Consider the following 19771-nt stretch of genomic DNA (forward strand, 5'->3'; position numbering starts at 1 on the left):
CATGACAATTGAGGATTGAACATATGACAGTTGGGAATTGAACACATGGCAGTTGCAAGCGGAAGACAGGACAGTTGGGAGCTGAACACATGACAGTTGGGGGTTGAACACATGACAGTTGGAAGCTGAAGACAGGACAGTTGGGAGCTGAACACATGACAGTTGGGGGTTGAAGACATGACAGTTGGAAGCTGAAGACAGGACAGTTGGGAGCTGAACACATGACAGGGGTTGAACACATGACAATTGGGGATTGAACATATGACAGCTGGGAATTGAACACATGACAGTTGGAAGCTGAAGACAGGACAGTTGGGAGCTGAACACATGACAGTTGGGGGTTGAACACATGACAGTTGGAAGCTGAAGACAGGACAGTTGGGAGCTGAACACATGACAGTTGGGAGCTGAACACATGACAGTTGGGAGCTGAACACATGCTTCCCTTGCACACAGAGACGCTAATAGGCTTGGAGTGGAGCGGTTGCAGATTACCCGGGCCCCTGTAGAAGCCCACGAGTGCAAGGAAGGCATATCCACACCCCCTGGGATGCAATGATCAAGCCCCCCGATGCTCGTGCAATGCCGCTTTGTGGCATTGCGCACCATGATAATGTATACGAGGGGGCATAGCCACACCCTTCCGTACCCATGCCCACCCAAACTCTTGGCGGCTCTGCTTGCACGTTATTAATAAAACTTCCATGATACTATTGTCTCTCATAACAGTATATTGGCCCTCATTCCGAGTTGTTCGCTCGGTAAATTTTTTCGCATCGCAGCGATTTTCCGCTTAGTGCGCATGCGCAATGTTCGCACTGCGACTGCGCCAAGTAAATTTGCTATGCAGTTAGGTATTTTACTCACGTTTTTTTCTTCGTTCTGGTGATCGTAATGTGATTGACAGGAAGTGGGTGTTTCTGGGCGGAAACAGGCCGTTTTATGGGTGTGTGCGAAAAAACGCTACCGATTCTGGGAAAAATGCGGGAGTGGCTGAAGAAACGGAGGAGTGTATGGGCGAACGCTGGGTGTGTTTGTGACGTCAAACCAGGAACGACAAGCACTGAACTGATCGCAGATGCCGAGTAAGTCTGGAGCTACTCAGAAACTGCTAAGAGGTGTGTGGTCGCAATTTTGAGAATCTTTCGTTCGCAATTTTGATAAGCTAAGATTCACTCCCAGTAGGCGGCGGCTTAGCATGTGCAAAGCTGCTAAAAGCAGCTTGCGAGCGAACAACTCGGAATGACCCCCTTTGTGTACTAATAAGGTAATGCAACCTCAGCATTTACTACAAAGACTGTCAGAGGGGTCACTGTCAGACGGGTCACTATCAGACGGGTCACTGTCAGAGGGGTCACTTATTGTGCGTATCAATGTCTTTTGGGTAAATGATGGCAGTGTGCTATTCTCAGAGTAGGACATTAGGACACTAACGTCTCCGGGTGCTTCTCTTGCGTCTGGTCTCTTATAGACTCTCCAGGATACCGTGCAGAAGGCTGTAAAGACTGCGCTGGATATTGGTTACCGCCATGTGGATGGAGCTTATTTCTATATGTCGGAGGGAGCTATTGGAAGAGCCGTTCAGGAGAAGTTATCTGAGGGGACCTTAAAGCGGGAAGATCTGTTCTACACAACTAAGGTTTGTTTCTCCGCTGACTCTTATTTACGTTTCCGGGGGACCCCTGGGTGGTCTCTGGTCCTCAGGGCGCCCATTCAAGTAAACCTTCTGAAGATTTTCATAGCTTGCTCATTAAATAATACCAAATTTAATAATATAGAATATATGTTCCTGGCTTCGAATTATACGTTGCATAACATGATTTTGTAATTTATAGTGAGACCATGGGGGTTATTCCGAGTTGTTCGCTCGTTGCCGATTTTCGCTATGCTGCAATTTGTTGCTAACTGCGCATGCGCATGGTACGCAGAGCGCATACGCTAAGTTATTTTACACAAAACGTAGTAGATTTGCTGGTGTTCTTGCGGCGCTTTTCAGTCGCACTGCTGATCGGTGAGTGATTGACAGGAAAGGGGCGTTTCTGGGTGGTAACTGAGCGTTTTCCGGGAGTGTGCTAAAAAACGCAGGCGTGTCAGGGAAAAATGCGGGAGTGTCTGGAGAAATGGGGGAGTGGCTAGCTGAACGCAGGGCGTGTTTGTGACGTCAAACCAGGAACTAAACGGACTGAGCTGATCGCAGTCTAGGAGTAGGTCTGGAGCTACTCAGAAACTGCAAGGAATTATTTAGTAGCAGTTCTGCTAATCTTTCATTCGCAATTCTGCTAAGCGAAGATACACTCCCAGAGGGCGGCGGCCTAGCGTGTGCAATGCTGCTAAAAGCAACTAGCGAGCGAACAACTCGGAATGACCCCCCATGTCATTTCATATATGGGCGGACCTCATTATACATACCACGATAGGACTTCCTTCGCAGTGATGGAGATAAATAGGTCTCATCACTGTTCTAAGATGCATCCCGTCATACTGATGGAGTAGACTTCATTGCAATTTCTGCCATTCACAGAGGTCCTGATAGGGAGACAGTGGAAAATCTCGTCACGACTCATCTTTTTAAGCAAATATCACAGCCAATGGATTCTGCACTCACTGGCGGCATCTCAGATCCGTCGCTTATGTACACCGGCACAAGAATCAGATGCACGTTGTCATTCATTTAACTGCTGTTTCCGTCTCCCCCCAAAAAAACTTGGCTCATCGGGGGGGTTTAGGCGGGGTGTTGCCAGGTACTCGGAAACGTCCCCCGGGTGCACCACTGCAGTCACCGCCCAGGAACGCCCACTACATTTTCCATACATTTCTCTCTGCATGTGAAATTACAACTGCGAGACAGTACCAGTCTCGCCTGGTACTTTCAAAATGGCTGCCTTTACCTAGGTCCACTTCGTGCGAAGAATAATCTCTGCAACTGATGACCCAAAATGGCTGCCACACCCTGAATCTTCATGGTGCCTGTATTTCATGCATTAAAATGAACCTCTTTATTGCATCCATAGTTTCTGTACTGTGTTATTATATGTTAAGCACCGTGAGTCCTATTGGAGAAAGAGCGCTATATAGATAAAATTTATGTATTACTAGTAGCAGAAGGACGACTTTCATGAGTGACATATTTCTATGATGCCGTTGTTGGATAATCCCTGCTTAGTGGGTGGCTGCAAAAAACTGTCACAGTTTCCAGACCACCCAGCAGGTCACATGTTCCAGGTCATCCAGCAGGTGCACAGGGAGAGTTCAGCAACTGTCACATTTTCCAGAGCACAATGGTGATGCATAATAAAAGGCAGGCGGATGTTTTACCACATAACTCCAAAACGGAGAAACCAGTTACAATGCCAATACTTTTCTGCAAATCTACAGGCCAAGACCTTTAATTTAGTATATGATCTGCTCAGGCAACGGCATCATAAAAATATGTCACTCATAAAAGTCGTCCTTCTGCTATTACTATATAGAAAATAATAATAATAATAATAATAATAATAATAATTTTTAAAATATATTTCCTTTATTTCAGCTGTGGTGCACTTTCTTCCGGCCCCACCTTGTGCGCCCTGCTATAGAAAAGTCTCTTCAGTCTCTCCAGATGGACTATGTTGACCTGTGCATCATCCATCACCCCACATCATTAAAGGTAACAATGAATGTTTGTTACACCACCATATCAAAGCAGCTGCTTAGGGCCCTGTGGGTCCCAGGGGGCCCGCCGACAAAGCTGTATAGAGGTAATTTCTGGCGGACCGCAAGCACCACCGAAATTGTCCAAGAACTGAGCTGGCTGTATACTCCCGGCAGGCTGTCAGTGATTCGACAGCTGCCGGGTGCCGGCTCCAGTTCTGCAGTACTGTGCGTGTGACCTGCCATGACACGTGTGTAAGACGTCAGATGTGCAGAGAGAGGAGCCGGGAAGTGCAGAGAAAAAACATGGCGTCTTCCAGTGTACTTTATTATAGTATCATATCCACGCAGGGGTTAAAGTGAACCGGAACGGGGCGGATCTGCGTTCCGTCAGTTCCATTGGGAGACGGAACGCAGTTCTGCCTCCTCCGGCTCACCTAACCTGACGTCAGGGAAATGACGGGCGCCCGCTGAAATTGTGTTACCAGCAGGCGCCCGGTCCCACCTTCCCCCCCCCACAGCAGCAGCAGCTGGAGGCAGGAGCTCACTACTGAGCTCCGGCTTCCAGCTCCCAAGTCCCGCAGAGTGCACTATGGGGGGGTGATTCACAGTTGATTTAGCACAGCTACAATCAGGCACACTGACATGGGGGGGGATGCCCAGCACAGGGCTAGTGCGCCCCGCATGTCAGGCCCTGCCCCGTCACAGAAGTACAAAAGCATCGCCAAAGGGGTAATACTAAAGGGGGCACTACCAAAGGGCGATACAAGGGGCAATACCAAAGGGGCAATACTACAGGGGGCATTACTAGTGTCACTATCAAAGGGGCAATAATACAGGGGGCATAGCTAGGGGCACTACCAAAGGGGTAATACTACAGGGGGCATTACTAGGGGCACTACCAAAGGGGCAATACTACAGGGGGCATTACTAGTGTCACTATCAAATGGGCAATAATACAGGGGGCATAGCTAGGGGCACTACCAAAGGGGTAATACTACAGGGGGCATTACTAGGGGCACTACCAAAGGGGCAATACTGCAGGGGGCATTGCTAGGGGCACTACTACAGGGGGCATCACCAAAGGGGCATTAATACTGGGGGCACTACTAATGGGGGGCAATACTAAGAGGGCAGTACCACTGGGGGCTCTACTACAGGGGCATTACTACTGGGAGCACTACTACAGGAGGCATTACAAGGAGGCATTATAAGAGGCACTACTGTGTGTCATAACATGAATAATTTGGTGTAATGTGAATAATATTGTGCTACTGTGCAGCGTAATGTGAATTGGCGATACTATTGCGTGACCACACCTCTTTCTTTTTGAGACCACACCTCTTTTTGCAGTACGCGCAGTCCCTTTATTTACTAGGTGCCAGGGAGGAGGGGGGATGAGATCCGCCACCTCTCTTGGACCACTGTAAGCTCTGCATCCACCTACTACAAATTGCAATCAGGTGGGAGGGGGGGAGTGATATTTTAAGTAGTGTATAACATCCGCCTGCTACAGTCATGGCTGGGGGGAGGCACATGCTGACTGGTGATATATCAATATGCTATAATACATACAAAACCAAACAGGGGCACTCACCAGGGATTGTATTCCAAATGTACATAGAAATTGCATTGCTCACATATCCATGGTATACAGATGCTTCTCAACGTTTCGTTCCTAGCACAAACCTTTTTCAGGAGGTGCATCCAGGCAATAACATATATACAAACACCAATTGCACCAAACCAAAATATATAATATATGCTATAATACTGTATTTTACATACTGCCGTGTACAGGAGATGCCTGCTCCAATCAGTGAGGGAGGCACTCAATATCCCGGCTGTTGGGATCCCGGCGCTCTGCATACTGGCGCCGGGATCCCGACCGTCAGTATACCGACAACTATTCTTCCTCTTGGGGGGGGGTCCACGACACTCCTGGAGGAAGAACAAATAGCGCGCCATCGTGCCGCAGCGTGGCGAGCGCAGCAAACCAGCAAGGGGCTCTGTTGCGCTTGCCCCGCTGCAGGCATTCCGGCGGTTAGGATCCCAGCGCCGGTATATCATAGTACTCCCATCAGTGGAGCACTGATATATAATCAATACAGTCACACTGACTGAGGGGTGTAATAACAGGTATTATAAGGGATAGGGGACCTGCTAGGCTGCTACAATCAATAAGGGGGGGGGGGGGGGGGTGTAACAAGTATTATAGTAGTGCCCTAGTCTATGTTATAACCATCTCAGTTCCCAGGTTACATGATGTCACAGTGTAGGGCTGCCAGTGCATATTATGTCACACAGTACCCCCAATTCACATTCTGACAGTGTACCCATTTCATATTATGCCACACTATAGTGCCCTCCACATTACTAGGAGGGGATCAGATTATACCCCATTACAGCGCCCTCTTACCACTATAACACCCACTACACGCTCCTCTCACTGACAATATAATGTCATACAGCTCAGGCTGGGCAATGGATCAGACCCAATTGCTTAGCAGGCAAATCCGGGAAATAGGTATGCAACTCAATGACCTGGGTCCAGGCCCCCCTAAGCCTCTGGTTCCCATAGTAATATCACCCCTTTACCTACTGTAATAATGCTCATGATGCTACACCTGAATGTCCAACTTCCTAGCATTGGATTTAGGCGGACATCTTGGTGTACCAGTGCAAAGCACATGATGTCCCCCAAGAGAATGCTTTTGGGGTGACCTTCGGGGGTCTCAGAAGTCAGAATAATAAATATACATACCCCCCAATTTTGATGAAACGGGATCTAGGACTTTTGGGGGCATGGTCTATGGGAAGGGGCGTGGCTTCACTGGAGTGCCCGCAATCGCAAGCCACATCCCCCGTTTTCGTCACTGAGGAGGCATGTTCAGCTGCTGGCATACCCCCTCTCCCTCTGGGCAGGATGTACTAAACGGAAAATGCAGTAAACTCCTGTTTACAAAGCCCCAGCCCCTGGCTCAGCCCTGTGGAGGGGTTCGCCAACTTTTGCTGGCGATACCCCATAGAAGCCTATGGGGTTCTCTCCGCAGCGCTGTGTGAGGGATCCCTCCCAGCATGCCTCGCGCCCGCCCCCGTCACCCTGCGCATGCGCAGATGGACTCCCGGGGCCGAAACCCAGAAGTCAGGCAGCCGCTGCGCATCGCGAAGGACAGCTCTTATCCGAAGAGATGTCCTCCGCAATGCTAATCGCATACCTAATTACATATTCGATTAGCATCATGGCGTTGGGCGGCGATGTCTATTAATACATCCCGCCCTCTGTCTCCAGTAAATAGACGCATGAGCACAGCATCTATTCACCGCTAAGCAGAGCAGTGAGTGACAGGAGACTCCCAACTGCCCCCCCCCCCCCCCGCCCCAACCACCACCACCACCACGGGACACTGTTGCCCGCTGGTGGTACAGCAGAACAGTCCCAATAAAACAGGACTGTCCTGCGAAAATCGGGACAGTTGCGAGGTATGGATATATAAAGACCTGGACATGTGAACATTTTTGTGAAATATCAATATTTATCATTAGTATACCAATGGTCCTGTCTTGTTAAGCCAGGAGAAGATATTTGTCCCGCCAGTGAGGATTGGACAGCCCATTTTGATAACGCTGACCTTCGCCAGACCTGGGAGGTGAGTAAATATCTGGCTGTGTTATAACCTGTTAATCGCTGTGTCTGTGCTTATACACCCTCCAGCTCTATCATCTTGGCGCGTGCAGCACCTTGCACCGAGAACTTGTACACACTTGACTGCCGTAGAAATTAGCATTCTTAAAAAGTTCAATTAAGGCTGCGTGCTGGTTCTGGCCTCCTTCCAATCTCCATCTGTCAGAAGATTAAAAAAACCATAAACCTTTTGATAAACTGGGAGAAGCTGAGCTTCCTCTAGTGAACACATCAGATCAATGGTCTGTTAAAGTCAGGGCCATAACTAGGTTGGTGTGACACGTGACACCGCCCAGGGAACCACAAGGCAGGGGGCAAAGTTCTACAGTACCTGTCAATCTTCTGTTTTAATCAATCTCATTTGCAACTTCCTCCTCTTTAATCCCCGGCATCACCTGTCCGCCCCCCATCTCCCTCTCATATCCCTAAGCACCTTCAGTCACATCCTCCTTTATTTAAGGCACACATTTCAAAATACTCTCATACTTCCCATACAGGAGCAAGTAGCTCCACGAGTAAGGTGTCTGACTGCAACATGGCAGGTCATGGGTTCGATTGCTGGGTATGACAGGAATTTAAAATGTGTGCTTTAAATAAAGGAGGATGTGACTGAAGGTCCCGGGCATTACTGCTAATTTAAAATAAATGATAAGTAGCTAGATGACAGAGAGCTATATATATTTCTCTAACGTCCTAGTGGATGCTGGGAACTCCGTAAGGACCATGGGGAATAGCGGGCTCCGAAGATCTTAGACTACCTGGTGTGCACTGGCTCCTCCCACTATGACCCTCCTCCAAGCCTCAGTTAGATTTCGTGCCCGGCCGAGGTTGGATGCACACTAGGGGCTCTCCTGAGCTCTTAGAAAGTTATAGTCTTAGAATTTGTTATTTTCAGTGAGACCTGCTGGCAACAGGCTCACTGCAGCGAGGGACTAAGGGGAGAAGAAGCGAACTCGCCTGCTTGCAGCCGGATTGGGCTTCTTAGGCTACTGGACACCATTAGCTCCAGAGGGATCGACCGCAGGCCCAGCCTTGATGTTCGGTCCCGGAGCCGCGCCGCCGTCCCCCTTACAGAGCCAGAAGTAAGAAGATGGTCCGGAAAATCGGCGGCATGAAGACTCTGTCTTCACCAAGGTAGCGCACAGCACTGCAGCTGTGCGCCATTGCTCCTCTCACACACTTCACACTCCGGTCACTGAGGGTGCAGGGCGCTGGGGGGGGCGCCCTGAGGCAGCAATAAAAACACTTTGGCTGGCTAAAATACCTCAATATATGGCCCCAGGGGCTATATATGAGGTAAATACCCCTGCCAGAATTCCATAAAAAACGGGAGAATAGGCTGCGAAAAAGGGGCGGAGCCTATCTCCTCAGCACACTGGCGCCATTTTTCCCTCACAGCTCGGCTGGAAGGAAGCTCCCTGGCTCTTCCCTGCAATTCTACAGTACAGTAAGAGGGAAAAGAGAGGGGGGGCATTAAAATTGGCACTTTCTACAGTATATTATATAAAAAGCAGCTATTAGGGACATAACTCAGTTAGTCCCTGTATATATATAGCGCTCTGGTGTGTGCTGGCATACTCTTACTCTGTCCCCCCAAAGGGCTTTTGTGGGTCCTGTCCTCGTTTAGAGCATTCCCTGTGTGTCTGCGGTGTGTCGGTACGGCTGTGTCGACATGTTGAATGAGGAGGCTTATATGGTGACAGAACAGAGGCCGATATATGTGATGTCGCCCCCTGTGGGGCCGACACCAGAGTGGATGGATAGGTGAAAGGTATTAACCGACAGTGTCAACTCCTTACATAAAAGGGTGGATGACGTAACAGCTGTGGGACAGCCGGCTTCGCAGCCCGCGCCTGCCCAGGCGTCTCAAAGGCCATCAGGGGCTCAAAAACGCCCGCTCTCTCAGATGGCAGACACAGATGTCGACACGGAGTCTGACTCCAGTGTCGACAAGGTGGAGACATATACACAATCCACTAGGAACATCCGTGACGTGATCCCGGCAATAAAAAATGTGTTATACATTTCTGACTTTAACCCAAGCACCTCTAAAAATGGGTTTTAGGTTTGGGGAGAAAAAACAGGCAGTGTTTTGTTCCCCCATCAGATGAATAAATGAAGTGTGTGAAAGCGTGGGTTCCCCCGTTAAGAAACTGGTAATTTATAAAAAGTTACTGATGGCGTACCCTTTCCCGCCAGGTGGATAAGTTACGCTGGGAGATATCCCCTAGGGTGGATAAGGCGCTCACACGTTTGTCAAAAAAGGTGGCACTGCCGTCTTAGGATACGGCCACTTTAATAGGTACCTGTTGATAAAAAACAGGAGGCTATCCTGAAGTCTGTATTTACACACTCAGGTACTAGACTGAGACCTGCAGATAGTGCTGCTGCAGCGTGGTCGGTGACCCTGTCAAACAGGGATACTAGTTGGCAAACATAAAAACATATTAAAGACGTCGTCTTATATATGGGGGATGCACATTGGGATATTTTGCCGGCTGGCATCCAAAATAAATGTAATGTCCATTCTGTCAGGAGGGTATTAGAGACCTGTCACTGGACAGGTGATGCTGACTTAAAAAGCGCATAGAGAGCCTTATAAGGGTGAGGAATTATTTGGGGATGGTCTCTGGGACCTCGTATCCACAGCAACTGCTGGGAAGAAATAATTTTACCTCAGGTTTCCTCACAGACAAAAGGGTAGAGGGAAAAAAGCTGCACCAGTCAGCCTGTTCCCAGAATCAAGATTCTTCCCCCGCCTCCTGTGAGGCCACACCATGACGCGGGTGCTCCACAGGTGTAGCCAGGTACGGTGGGGGGCCGTCTCAAAAATTTCAGCAATTAGTGGGCTCGCTCACAGGTGGATCCCTGTTTCTTTCAAGTAGTATTTTAGGTTTACAAGCTGGAATTCGAGATGTCTCCCCCCAGCCGTTTCCTAAAATATGCCTTGCTGACAACTCCCTCAGGCAGGGAGGCTGTGCTAGAGGCAATTAATAAGCGGTATTCCCAGCAGGTAATACTCAAGGTGCCCCTACTTCAACAAGGACGGGGTTACTATTCCACACGGGTTGGGGTACCGAAACCGCATGGTTCGGTGTGACCCATTTTATATTTAAAATCCTTGAACACAAAAATTCAAGTTCAAGATGGAATCGCTCAGGGCGGTTATTCCAAGCCTGGACGAGGGGGATTACATGGTATCCTGGGACATCAAGGATGCTTACCTGCATGTCCCCATTTACCATCCTCGCCAGGAGTACCTCAGATTTGTGGTACAGGATTACCATTACCAAGTCCAGACACTGCCGTTTGGACTGTACATGGCACCGAGGGTGTTTTATCAAGGTAATGGCCGAAATGTTGATACTCCTTCAAAAAAAGGGAGTTGTAATTATCCCGTACTTGGACAATCTCGTTATAAGGGCGAGGTCCAAGGAGCAGTTGGTAGTCGGGGTAGCACTATTTTGGAAAGTGCTACAACAGCATGGTTGGATTCTAAACAGGGCAAAGTCACAGCTGGTTCCTATGACACGTCTACTGTTCCTGGGGATGGTTCTGGACATAAACCAGAAATAGTGTTTCTCCCGGAGGAGAAAGCCAAGGAGTTGTCATCTCTAGTCAGAGACCTCCTGAAGCCAAATTAGGTAGCGGTGCATCATTGCACGCGAGTCCTGGGAAAAATGGTAGCTTCCTACGAAGCAATCCCATTAGGCAGGTTCCATACAAGAACTTTTCAGAGGGACCTGTTGGACAAGTGGTCCGGATCGCATCTTCCGATGCATAGGCTGATAACCCTGTCTCCAAGGACCAGGGTATCTCTACTGTGGTGGCTGCAGAGTGCCCATCTTCAAGAGGGCCGCAGGTTCGGCATACAGGACTAGGTCCTAGTGACCATGGATTCCAGCCTTTGAGGCTGGGAGGCAGTCACACAGGGAAGAAATTTCCAGGGACTTTGGTCAAGTCAGGTTATTTCCCTACACATAAATATTCTGGACCTGAGGGCCATTTACAATGCCCTGAGGCCGGCAAGGCCTCTGCTTCAAAACCAGCCGGTACTGATCCAATCAGACAACATCACGGCAGTCGCCCATGTAAACCAACAGGGCGGCACAAGAAGCAGGATGGCGATGGCAGAAGCCACAAGGATTCTCCGATAGGCGGAAAATCATGTGTTAGCACTGTCAGCAGTGTTCATTCCCGGAGTGGACAACTGGGAAGCAGATCTTCTCAACAGACAATGGACGCTCTGGTAACACCGTGGGTGTACCAGTCGGTTTATGTGTTCTCCCCTCTGCCTCTCATACCAAAGGTACTGAGAATAATAAGAAGGCGAGGAGTAAGAACGATACTCGTGGATGGCCAAGAAGAGCTTGGTACCCAGAACTTCAAGAATTTATATCAGAGGACCCATGGCCTCTGCCACTCAGACAGGACCTGCGGCAGCAGGGGCCCTGTCTGTTCCAAGACTTACCGCGGCTGCGTTTGTCGGCATGGCGGTTGAACGCCGGATCCTGAAGGAAAAGGGCATTCCGGAGGAAGTCATTCCTACGCTTACTAAAGCCAGGAAAGAGGTTACAGCAACTCATTATCACCGCATATGGCGAAAATATGTTGCATGGTGTGAGGCCGAAAGGGCCCCAACAGAGGAATTTCAACTAGGTCGATTTCTGCATTTCCTGCAAGCAGGAGTGACTATGGGCCTTAAATTGGGTTCCATTAAGGTACAGATCTCGGCTCTGTCGATTTTCTTTCAAAAAGAACTAGCTTCAGTACCTGAAGTTCAGACATTTATAAAAGGAGTGCTGCAGAGTCAGCCCCCGTTTGTGCCTCCTGTGGCACCTTGGGATCTCAGCGTGGTGTTGAGTTTCTTAAAATCACATTGGTTTGAACCACTAAAAACCGTGGATCTGAAATATCTCACGTGGAAGGTGGTTATGTTATTGGCCTTGGCTTCTGCCAGGCGAGTATCAAAGTTGGCGGCTTTGTCTTGTAAAAGCCCTTATTTGAGTTTCCATATGGATAGGGCAGAATTGAGGACTCGTCCTCAGTTTCTCCCAAAGGTGGTGTCAGCGTTTCACCTGAACCAGCCTATTGTGGTGCCTAGGCTACTAGGGACTTGGAGGACTCCAAGTTGCTAGACGTTGTCAGGGCACTGAAAATATATGTTTCCAGAACGGCTAGAGTCAGAAAATCTGACTCGCTGTTTATCCTATATGCACCTAACAAGCTGGGTGCTCCTGCTTCTAAGCAGACTATTGCTCGTTGGATTTGTAGTACAATTCAGCTTGCACATACTGTGGCAGGCCTGCCACAGCCAAAATCTGTCAATGCCCATTCCACAAGGAAGGTGGGCTCATCTTGGGCGGCTGCCCGAGGGGTCTCGGCTTTACAACTTTGCCGAGCAGCTACTTGGTCAGGGGCAAACACGTTTGCAAAATTCTACAAATTTGATACCCTGGCTGAGGAGGACCTGGAGTTCTCTCATTCAGTGCTGCAGAGTAATCCGCACTCTCCCGCCCGTTTGGGAGCTTTGGTATAATCCCCATGGTCCTTACGGAGTTCCCAGCATCCACTAGGACGTTAGAGAAAATAAGAATTTACTCACCGGTAATTCTATTTCTCGTAGTCCGTAGTGGATGCTGGGCGCCCATCCCAAGTGCGGTTTATCTGCAATACTTGTACATAGTTATTGTTAACTAAATCGGGTTATTGTTGAGCCATCTGTTGAGAGGCTCTATTGTTTCATACTGTTAACTGTGTTTCATATCACGAGTTGTACGGTGTGATTGGTGTGGCTGGTATGAGTCTTACCCGGGATTCAAAATCCTTCCTTATTGTGTACGCTCGTCCGGGCACAGTACCTAACTGAGGCTTGGAGGAGGGTCATAGTGGGAGGAGCCAGTGCACACCAGGTAGTCTAAGATCTTTCTAGAGTGCCCAGCCTCCTTCGGAGCCCGCTATTCCCCATGGTCCTTACGGAGTTCCCAGCATCCACTACGGACTACGAGAAATAGAATTACCGGTGAGTAAATTCTTATTATATGTTATTGTGGCAATGAGTAGTTTGAATGCTGTTACACCCCCCCCCCCCCCCCGCCGCTGCAGCAATACTATTGGCCGTACAGTGCCTGTGACTATGCTGCAGTTGCTTAGCAACGTGATTGGTGTATACAGGGAGCGAGACAGGTGTGGACGGAGCGGATACCGCATGATTTCCGGGAGGCGCGACATGTAATATTGCCCCGGTGTCTATTGGCCGGCCAGCGCTTTTGTTTATAGTTTCGGTTGCTTAGCAACGTCAGTAAGGCCGGATAGGTGATGACGGCGTAAATGCCGCGTCACTTCCGGGAGGCGCAATGAACAATGCTGTCCATGAGGCCCTGACCTGAGATATTAGTTCCGACCATCGGAAGACGTGGCCGGTGACGTACATGCAGCATAGGAAACGCTGGCGGACCAATGGCGGGATGCAGCGGCGGGGGAGGAGCTGGATGTCCCTCATTTTACACATTTGATTGGTGAGCACTTGGTTAATGATTGAATGGACAGGTTTTTGTACTTTGTGTGTTAATTGGTGATTAGATTGGTATATATACATGTGGTGTTTGGCTATGGCAGAATACACTGATGGCTATTCCCATGATGAAGGTGCTTCGGCACCGAAACAGCTGTAGGAGCTGCCACTCACTCTGATGCATTGAATTGCTAAGTATCATTTTATTATCCATGGGGGTCATTCCGAGTTGTTCGCTCGTTATTTTTTTCTCGCAACGGAGCGATTAGTCGCTAATGCGCATGCGCAATGTCCGCAGTGCGACTGCACCAAGTAAATTTGCTATGCAGTTAGGTCTTTTACTCACGGCATTACGAGGTTTTTTCTTCGTTCTGGTGATCGTAGTGTGATTGACAGGAAGTGGGTGTTTCTGGGCGGAAACTGGCCGTTTTATGGGTGTGTGTAAAAAAACGCTACCGTTTCTGGGAAAAACGCGGGAGTGGCTGGAGAAACGGAGGAGTGTCTGGGCGAACGCTGGGTGTGTTTGTGACGTCAAACCAGGAACGACAAGCACTGAACTGATCGCAGATGCCGAGTAAGTCTCGAGCTACTCAGAAACTGCTAAGAAGTGTCTATTCGCAATTCTGCTAATCTTTCGTTCACAATTTTGATAAGCTAAGATTCACTCCCAGTAGGCGGCGGCTTAGCATGTGCAAAGCTGCTAAAAGCAGCTAGCAAGCGAACAACTCGGAATGAGGGCCCATGCCTATGCTTGCACATTGCACATTGCACATTGCACTTTTGGAAATTCAATATGGATTAAATGAATTGAAAATTTCTGCTACTTATGGTGTGCTGGTTTATGTGGAAAGTCCACGAATTTCTTTATACTAATTGTTTCACCGTGCACCCAGCAAAAGATTGGAAAGTGTGTGCGATTCAATTCGCTTTTTCTATTTGATTGCTGTTTGGTATATGAATTGCACCACTAAAGTCATGTCTCAGAATTTGTTACAAGAATAATATACATGTGGATTCTGGAACTGTTTTGTTTGTTATACTTATTCATTAACCTGGGAGACTATGGATCTAGATGTCGGTGACCTGACAGGCACCAAAAGATTTTTGGAGAAGGACATTTCTAAAATTCTGTTTTCAGCTACTGATGAACTAGCATTTGATACAGACAGTCCCACTGAAGTTTATGCTGACTTGTTGAAGATTAAGATAAGACATACTGAATGAGAGCTACATGGTCTTAAGGGGGGTACTCACGGAGCGATATTCTAAGCAATCTGACTAGATTGCTTAGAATATCGGCAGGATCGCTCCGTGTGTAGCCCCCTCGGCGATAGCGATGCGCGGCCCCGCACATCGCTATCGCCGCTGCTAGATTGGCCTGCATGCAGGCCAATCTAGCGGGTCGCTCACTTCACCCGCTGGGTGAAGTGAGCGGCCCCCCCGTCTCCCCCCGCACGCTCAGCACAGATCGCGCTGTGCTGAGCGGCAGGAGAGATGTGTGCTGAGCGGTTCGCTCAGCACGCATCTCTCCTTGATCGGCCCGTGAGTACTGGGCTTAACTCTTTCACAGAATCATAAGGATAAATACATACCCAGGGGCTTCCGTATCAGGAACCAGCCGACCATCGGACGCAACAATACAGAATTTTGCCGACAATGGTGTCTAATACTTAACCAGTGCAGCTTTGACCTCATGATCTTAGTTATCCAACGGGTCAACACTGAAATCGAGGTTCTTAATAAGGAATTGATCGATTGTGAATCAACAGGAATTCAGATTTTACAGTCAGATACAGGGGGAGACTGGCTCACGAAATTAGAAGCCAGTGTCGCTAGTTTTAGATTGGAATTACTATCTTTCAAAAAAAACAAATTTAGAAAAGTAAAGGAGGATTATAGAGAACTCAGGGTCTATCCGTGGTTTACTAATCCAGGTGTGAGAAGCACCTGGAGAGGCTGTCAAGCAAATAGGGGTAGGAGAAGGGGTGAAAGGATATATACTGACCTTGACTCCCAAACATCCCGAGTGATTCAGAACCAGCCATCCACCAGCAGACAGCCTTTTTTTCGGGAACGTGTGTACACAAGGAGTCATTACAAAAAGGAGGCAGAGACCCTGTAGGAGAGGGGGGACAAAGCATCGAAAAGGGCCAAGAGAGAACATACACAAAGGGGAACAAGAGGTAGTGGTGTTCAATCTGTCTAAACACACCCTTACACCAGTAGAAATGGCGGTATTATCTAAAGGGTTAACACTTGTACCAACATACAAACAGACAGCGTTTCAGTGGGAAACCGAATTGTACCGGTTTTATAGACAGTTACGATTAAGGGACTTTTTCAGCAAACACAAAGATGGGGCCATGAAGGAACAGCCTTTTAGACCAAAGAGCACCTTCGATCCCCCCAGCAATAATGCGTCAATTGACACATTTATCAGGTTAGTCAGGAGGGACACTTTACCCAGTTTTCGGAAACTGGATCCATGAAGCATTGTGCAATATGACACATTTGGCTCAGCCGTGCCATAGGGGCCTCTCTTACTGCTGCACTGTGTCAGTGCTAAAAGCAAGGCCTGTGTATGTAATTAGTTTATCAGATTTTCTGGACCGCGGCGAGATCCAGCTGCAGGCGTTCCATCCCTCCTGAGACTTCTCATGTTGTTTCTGATCCAGGCTCTGGAGCAGTGCAAAGACGCTGGGCTGGTGAAGTCGATCGGAGTGTCCAACTTTAACCGCAAAGGGCTGGAGCTGATCCTAAATAAGCCGGGACTGAAATACAAGCCGGTCTGCAATCAGGTAGCAAAGTAGATGTTTATATAGAGTGTGTTTAACTATGGACGGAGAGGCCTGTTGTTTCCCTCTGATATCTCCTGCGTGGCCGTGTATCCACAGTCCTGATGTGCGAGGGGATAGCTCAAACTGTAGCATCTAAATGCTCCCAGCAGCACAGAGTATATAAGGAGAGGAGTGATGTGTCAGTGAGGACAGGGCTGCATGTGACCGGGGCAGTGACATGATGTGAGGAGGGGAATGGAGGCAGCAGGAAGACACAGACTGAGAGTTATATAGTGGGAGGAATGGGTTCCCAGCAGTACAGAGTATATCAGGAGATGAGTGATGTGTCAGTGAGGACAGGGCTGCATGTGACAGGGGCAGTGACATGATGTGAGGAGGGGAATGGAGGCAGCAGGAAGCTACAGACTGAGAGTTATATAGTGGGAGGAGCAGGGTCCCCAGCAGCACAGAGTATATCAGGAGATGAGTAATGTGTCAGTGAGGACAGGGCTGCATGTGACAGGGGCAGTGACATGATGTGAGGAGGGGAATGGAGGCTGCAGGAAGCCACAGACTGAGAGTTATATAGTGGGAGGAGCAGGGTCTCCAGCAGCACAGGGTGTATCAGGAGATGAGTGATGTGTCAGTGAGGACAGGGCTGCATGTGACAGGGGCAGTGACATGATGTGAGGAGGGGAATGGAGGCAGCAGGAAGCCACAGACTGAGAGTTATATAGTGGGAGGAGCAGGGTCCCCAGCAGCACAGAGTATATCAGGAGATGAGTAATGTGTCAGTGAGGACAGGGCTGCATGTGACAGGGGCAGTGACATGATGTGAGGAGGGGAATGGAGGCAGCAGGAAGCCACAGACTGAGAGTTATATAGTGGGAGGAGCAGGGTCTCCAGCAGCACAGGGTGTATCAGGAGATGAGTGATGTGTCAGTGAGGACAGGGCTGCATGTGACAGGGGCAGTGACATGATGTGAGGAGGGGAATGGAGGCAGCAGGAAGCCACAGACTGAGAGTTATATAGTGGGAGGAGCAGGGTCACCAGCAGCACAGAGTATATCAGGAGATGAGTAATGTGTCAGTGAGGACAGGGCTGCATGTGACAGGGGCAGTGACATGATGTGAGGAGGGGAATGGAGGCAGCAGGAAGCCACAGACTGAGAGTTATATAGTGGGAGGAGCAGGGTCCCCAGCAGCACAGAGTATATCAGGAGATGAGTGATGTGTCAGTGAGGACAGGGCTGCATGTGACAGGGGCAGTGACATGATGTGAGGAGGGGAATGGAGGCAGCAGGAAGTCACAGACTGAGAGTTATATAGTGGGAGGAGCAGGGTCCCCAGAAGCACAGAGTATATCAGGAGATGAGTGATGTGTCAGTGAGGACAGGGCTGCATGTGACAGGGGCAGTGACATGATGTGTGGAGGGGAATGGATGCAGCAGGAAGTCACAGACTGAGAGTTATATAGTGGGAGGAGCAGGGTCCCCCAGCAGCACAGAGTATATCAGGAGATGAGTGATGTGTCAGTGAGGACATGGCTGTATGTGACTGGGGCAGTGAGATGAGGAGGGGAATGGAGGTAGCAGGAATCCTTATAATGAAACGAAGAATAAAATTAATAATTACAGTAAAGTATAGATACGGTGTAATTTTCCTATTCATATCTATGCAGATGTAAATTAAAGGAGAAGTAAATAAAAACAACAGTACAAGTATAAAAGAATAGACAGAAGCAATTATACTATTTCCATCTCTGTAATAATAAATGTAATAGAGGTATTGGAAGTAACTCGGGGCAGTTTCCCCAAGGAAGTTTATTCCTGGCTAATGAGAGTGTGTAAGAGAATGAAGACTGATGTTTGCATTAAATGCACCTGAATGAAAGTTTATGAAAGCAGCGGCAGCGCTAAGGACATAACTACATACATGAAAACAAGGCACGTACTGACTTATAAGATGGAAGATTAAATAAATAACTGCCTCGGCTGAAGAGCTTACAATCTAAATAGCTAATAGGAGAAATAATAAAACAAAATAAAGAGCCCCCGTGCTTAGTGATGTATTAGCCTGGTCTGTGCCTTGTTCCTTGCAGATAGAATGTCACCCGTACCTGAACGAGAATGAGCTGCTGGACTTCTGTAAATCTGAAGAGATCGCTCTTGTTTGCTATGGGGTGATGGGAACGCCGGCAGTTGCAGAATGGTGAGAGACGCTATCCTATATTCGCTTAAGGGAGCCTACTATGTTCCCCAGGAGTAACACCTCACCTAAGGAGGTGAGGAGAACGCTCTGCGCTGTCTCATCTTCCTTCTGGCACTAGGACCCACAGACTGCCAGAGGCGTGACCCCCTACCCTGCCCAAGTGCGACACTGCACATGCACGTTCTCTGCGCAACTTCTCTCCTTCGTCCTGTATAGGGAAGGATGTGCCCCTGAACGTATCCTGCACGGAGACTAAGGAGTAAATGTAATAGGGTGCAAGAAGCCGCAGGTGCTGGAGTTTGTGCGAAAATTCCTGTATTTTTTAAAGCGGCAATCGTTTACAAGGCAAAACCACGCTGTAAATGATTAGCGCTTTAAAAATACACGCATTCTTGAACAAACTCCCGCAGCTGCAGCTTCTTGCACCCTATTACATTTACTCCTGTATGTTATAGCTAGAGCCTCTATTTATATCACTGTGCCATTAATGCTATATACATATTATGTATTCCACTGCCACCACTAGACACACACAGGTGTGCATTACCCCACTGCATTGTGTACCTGCTGCATACTCATTAACAGTGTCAGGGCCCACCAGGGAAATGCAGTGCTAGGGACCAGGGACGGTCTAGTGCTGCTTCCCAGCCCTGGCATGTTAAGGTGCCTCGCGGCTCGTCCCCATCTATCAGTGTGCCACTCACGGACATGCAGGTGGGCGGGTGAACAGAGAGCCAGAAAGCTGAGCTGTGTGCCGCCAGGCCAGCTCTCTATGTGGATGGACCGCCCCAACGGGCCATTGGCCCTTCTGGCATGTGCCAGACGGCCAGTCCAGTCCATGTTTAAGGGGTGTGGCCAGGTGACCTTGGCTCCTCAGGTAGTGGGGTCCACCGGGGATTTCCCCTGTACCCGTGGGCCAGTCCGACCCTGCCTTTCCACCTGCTTTCTATA

General features: G+C 48.9%; 1 protein-coding gene across 6 annotated transcripts in view; it reads left to right on the plus strand.

The window, feature by feature from the left end:
• LOC134933699 (aldo-keto reductase family 1 member C1-like) overlaps positions 1–19771 on the plus strand; it is a 145775-nt gene that overhangs the window by 102395 nt on the left and 23609 nt on the right. For 3 of the 6 annotated variants that reach the window (XM_063929084.1, XM_063929087.1, XM_063929085.1), the window contains 5 exons: positions 1472–1639; positions 3533–3649; positions 7206–7283; positions 16508–16630; positions 18711–18820. In XM_063929084.1, coding sequence (XP_063785154.1) covers positions 1472–1639; positions 3533–3649; positions 7206–7283; positions 16508–16630; positions 18711–18820 — 596 coding nt within the window. The remainder of the gene's footprint in view (positions 1–1471; positions 1640–3532; positions 3650–7205; positions 7284–16507; positions 16631–18710; positions 18821–19771) is intronic. The other 3 variants (XM_063929088.1, XM_063929086.1, XM_063929089.1) reach the window with 3 other exon arrangements.

The sequence above is a fragment of the Pseudophryne corroboree genome, chromosome 6, assembly GCF_028390025.1.
Source record: "Pseudophryne corroboree isolate aPseCor3 chromosome 6, aPseCor3.hap2, whole genome shotgun sequence".
In the NCBI taxonomy this organism is placed as follows: Eukaryota; Metazoa; Chordata; class Amphibia; order Anura; family Myobatrachidae; genus Pseudophryne; species Pseudophryne corroboree.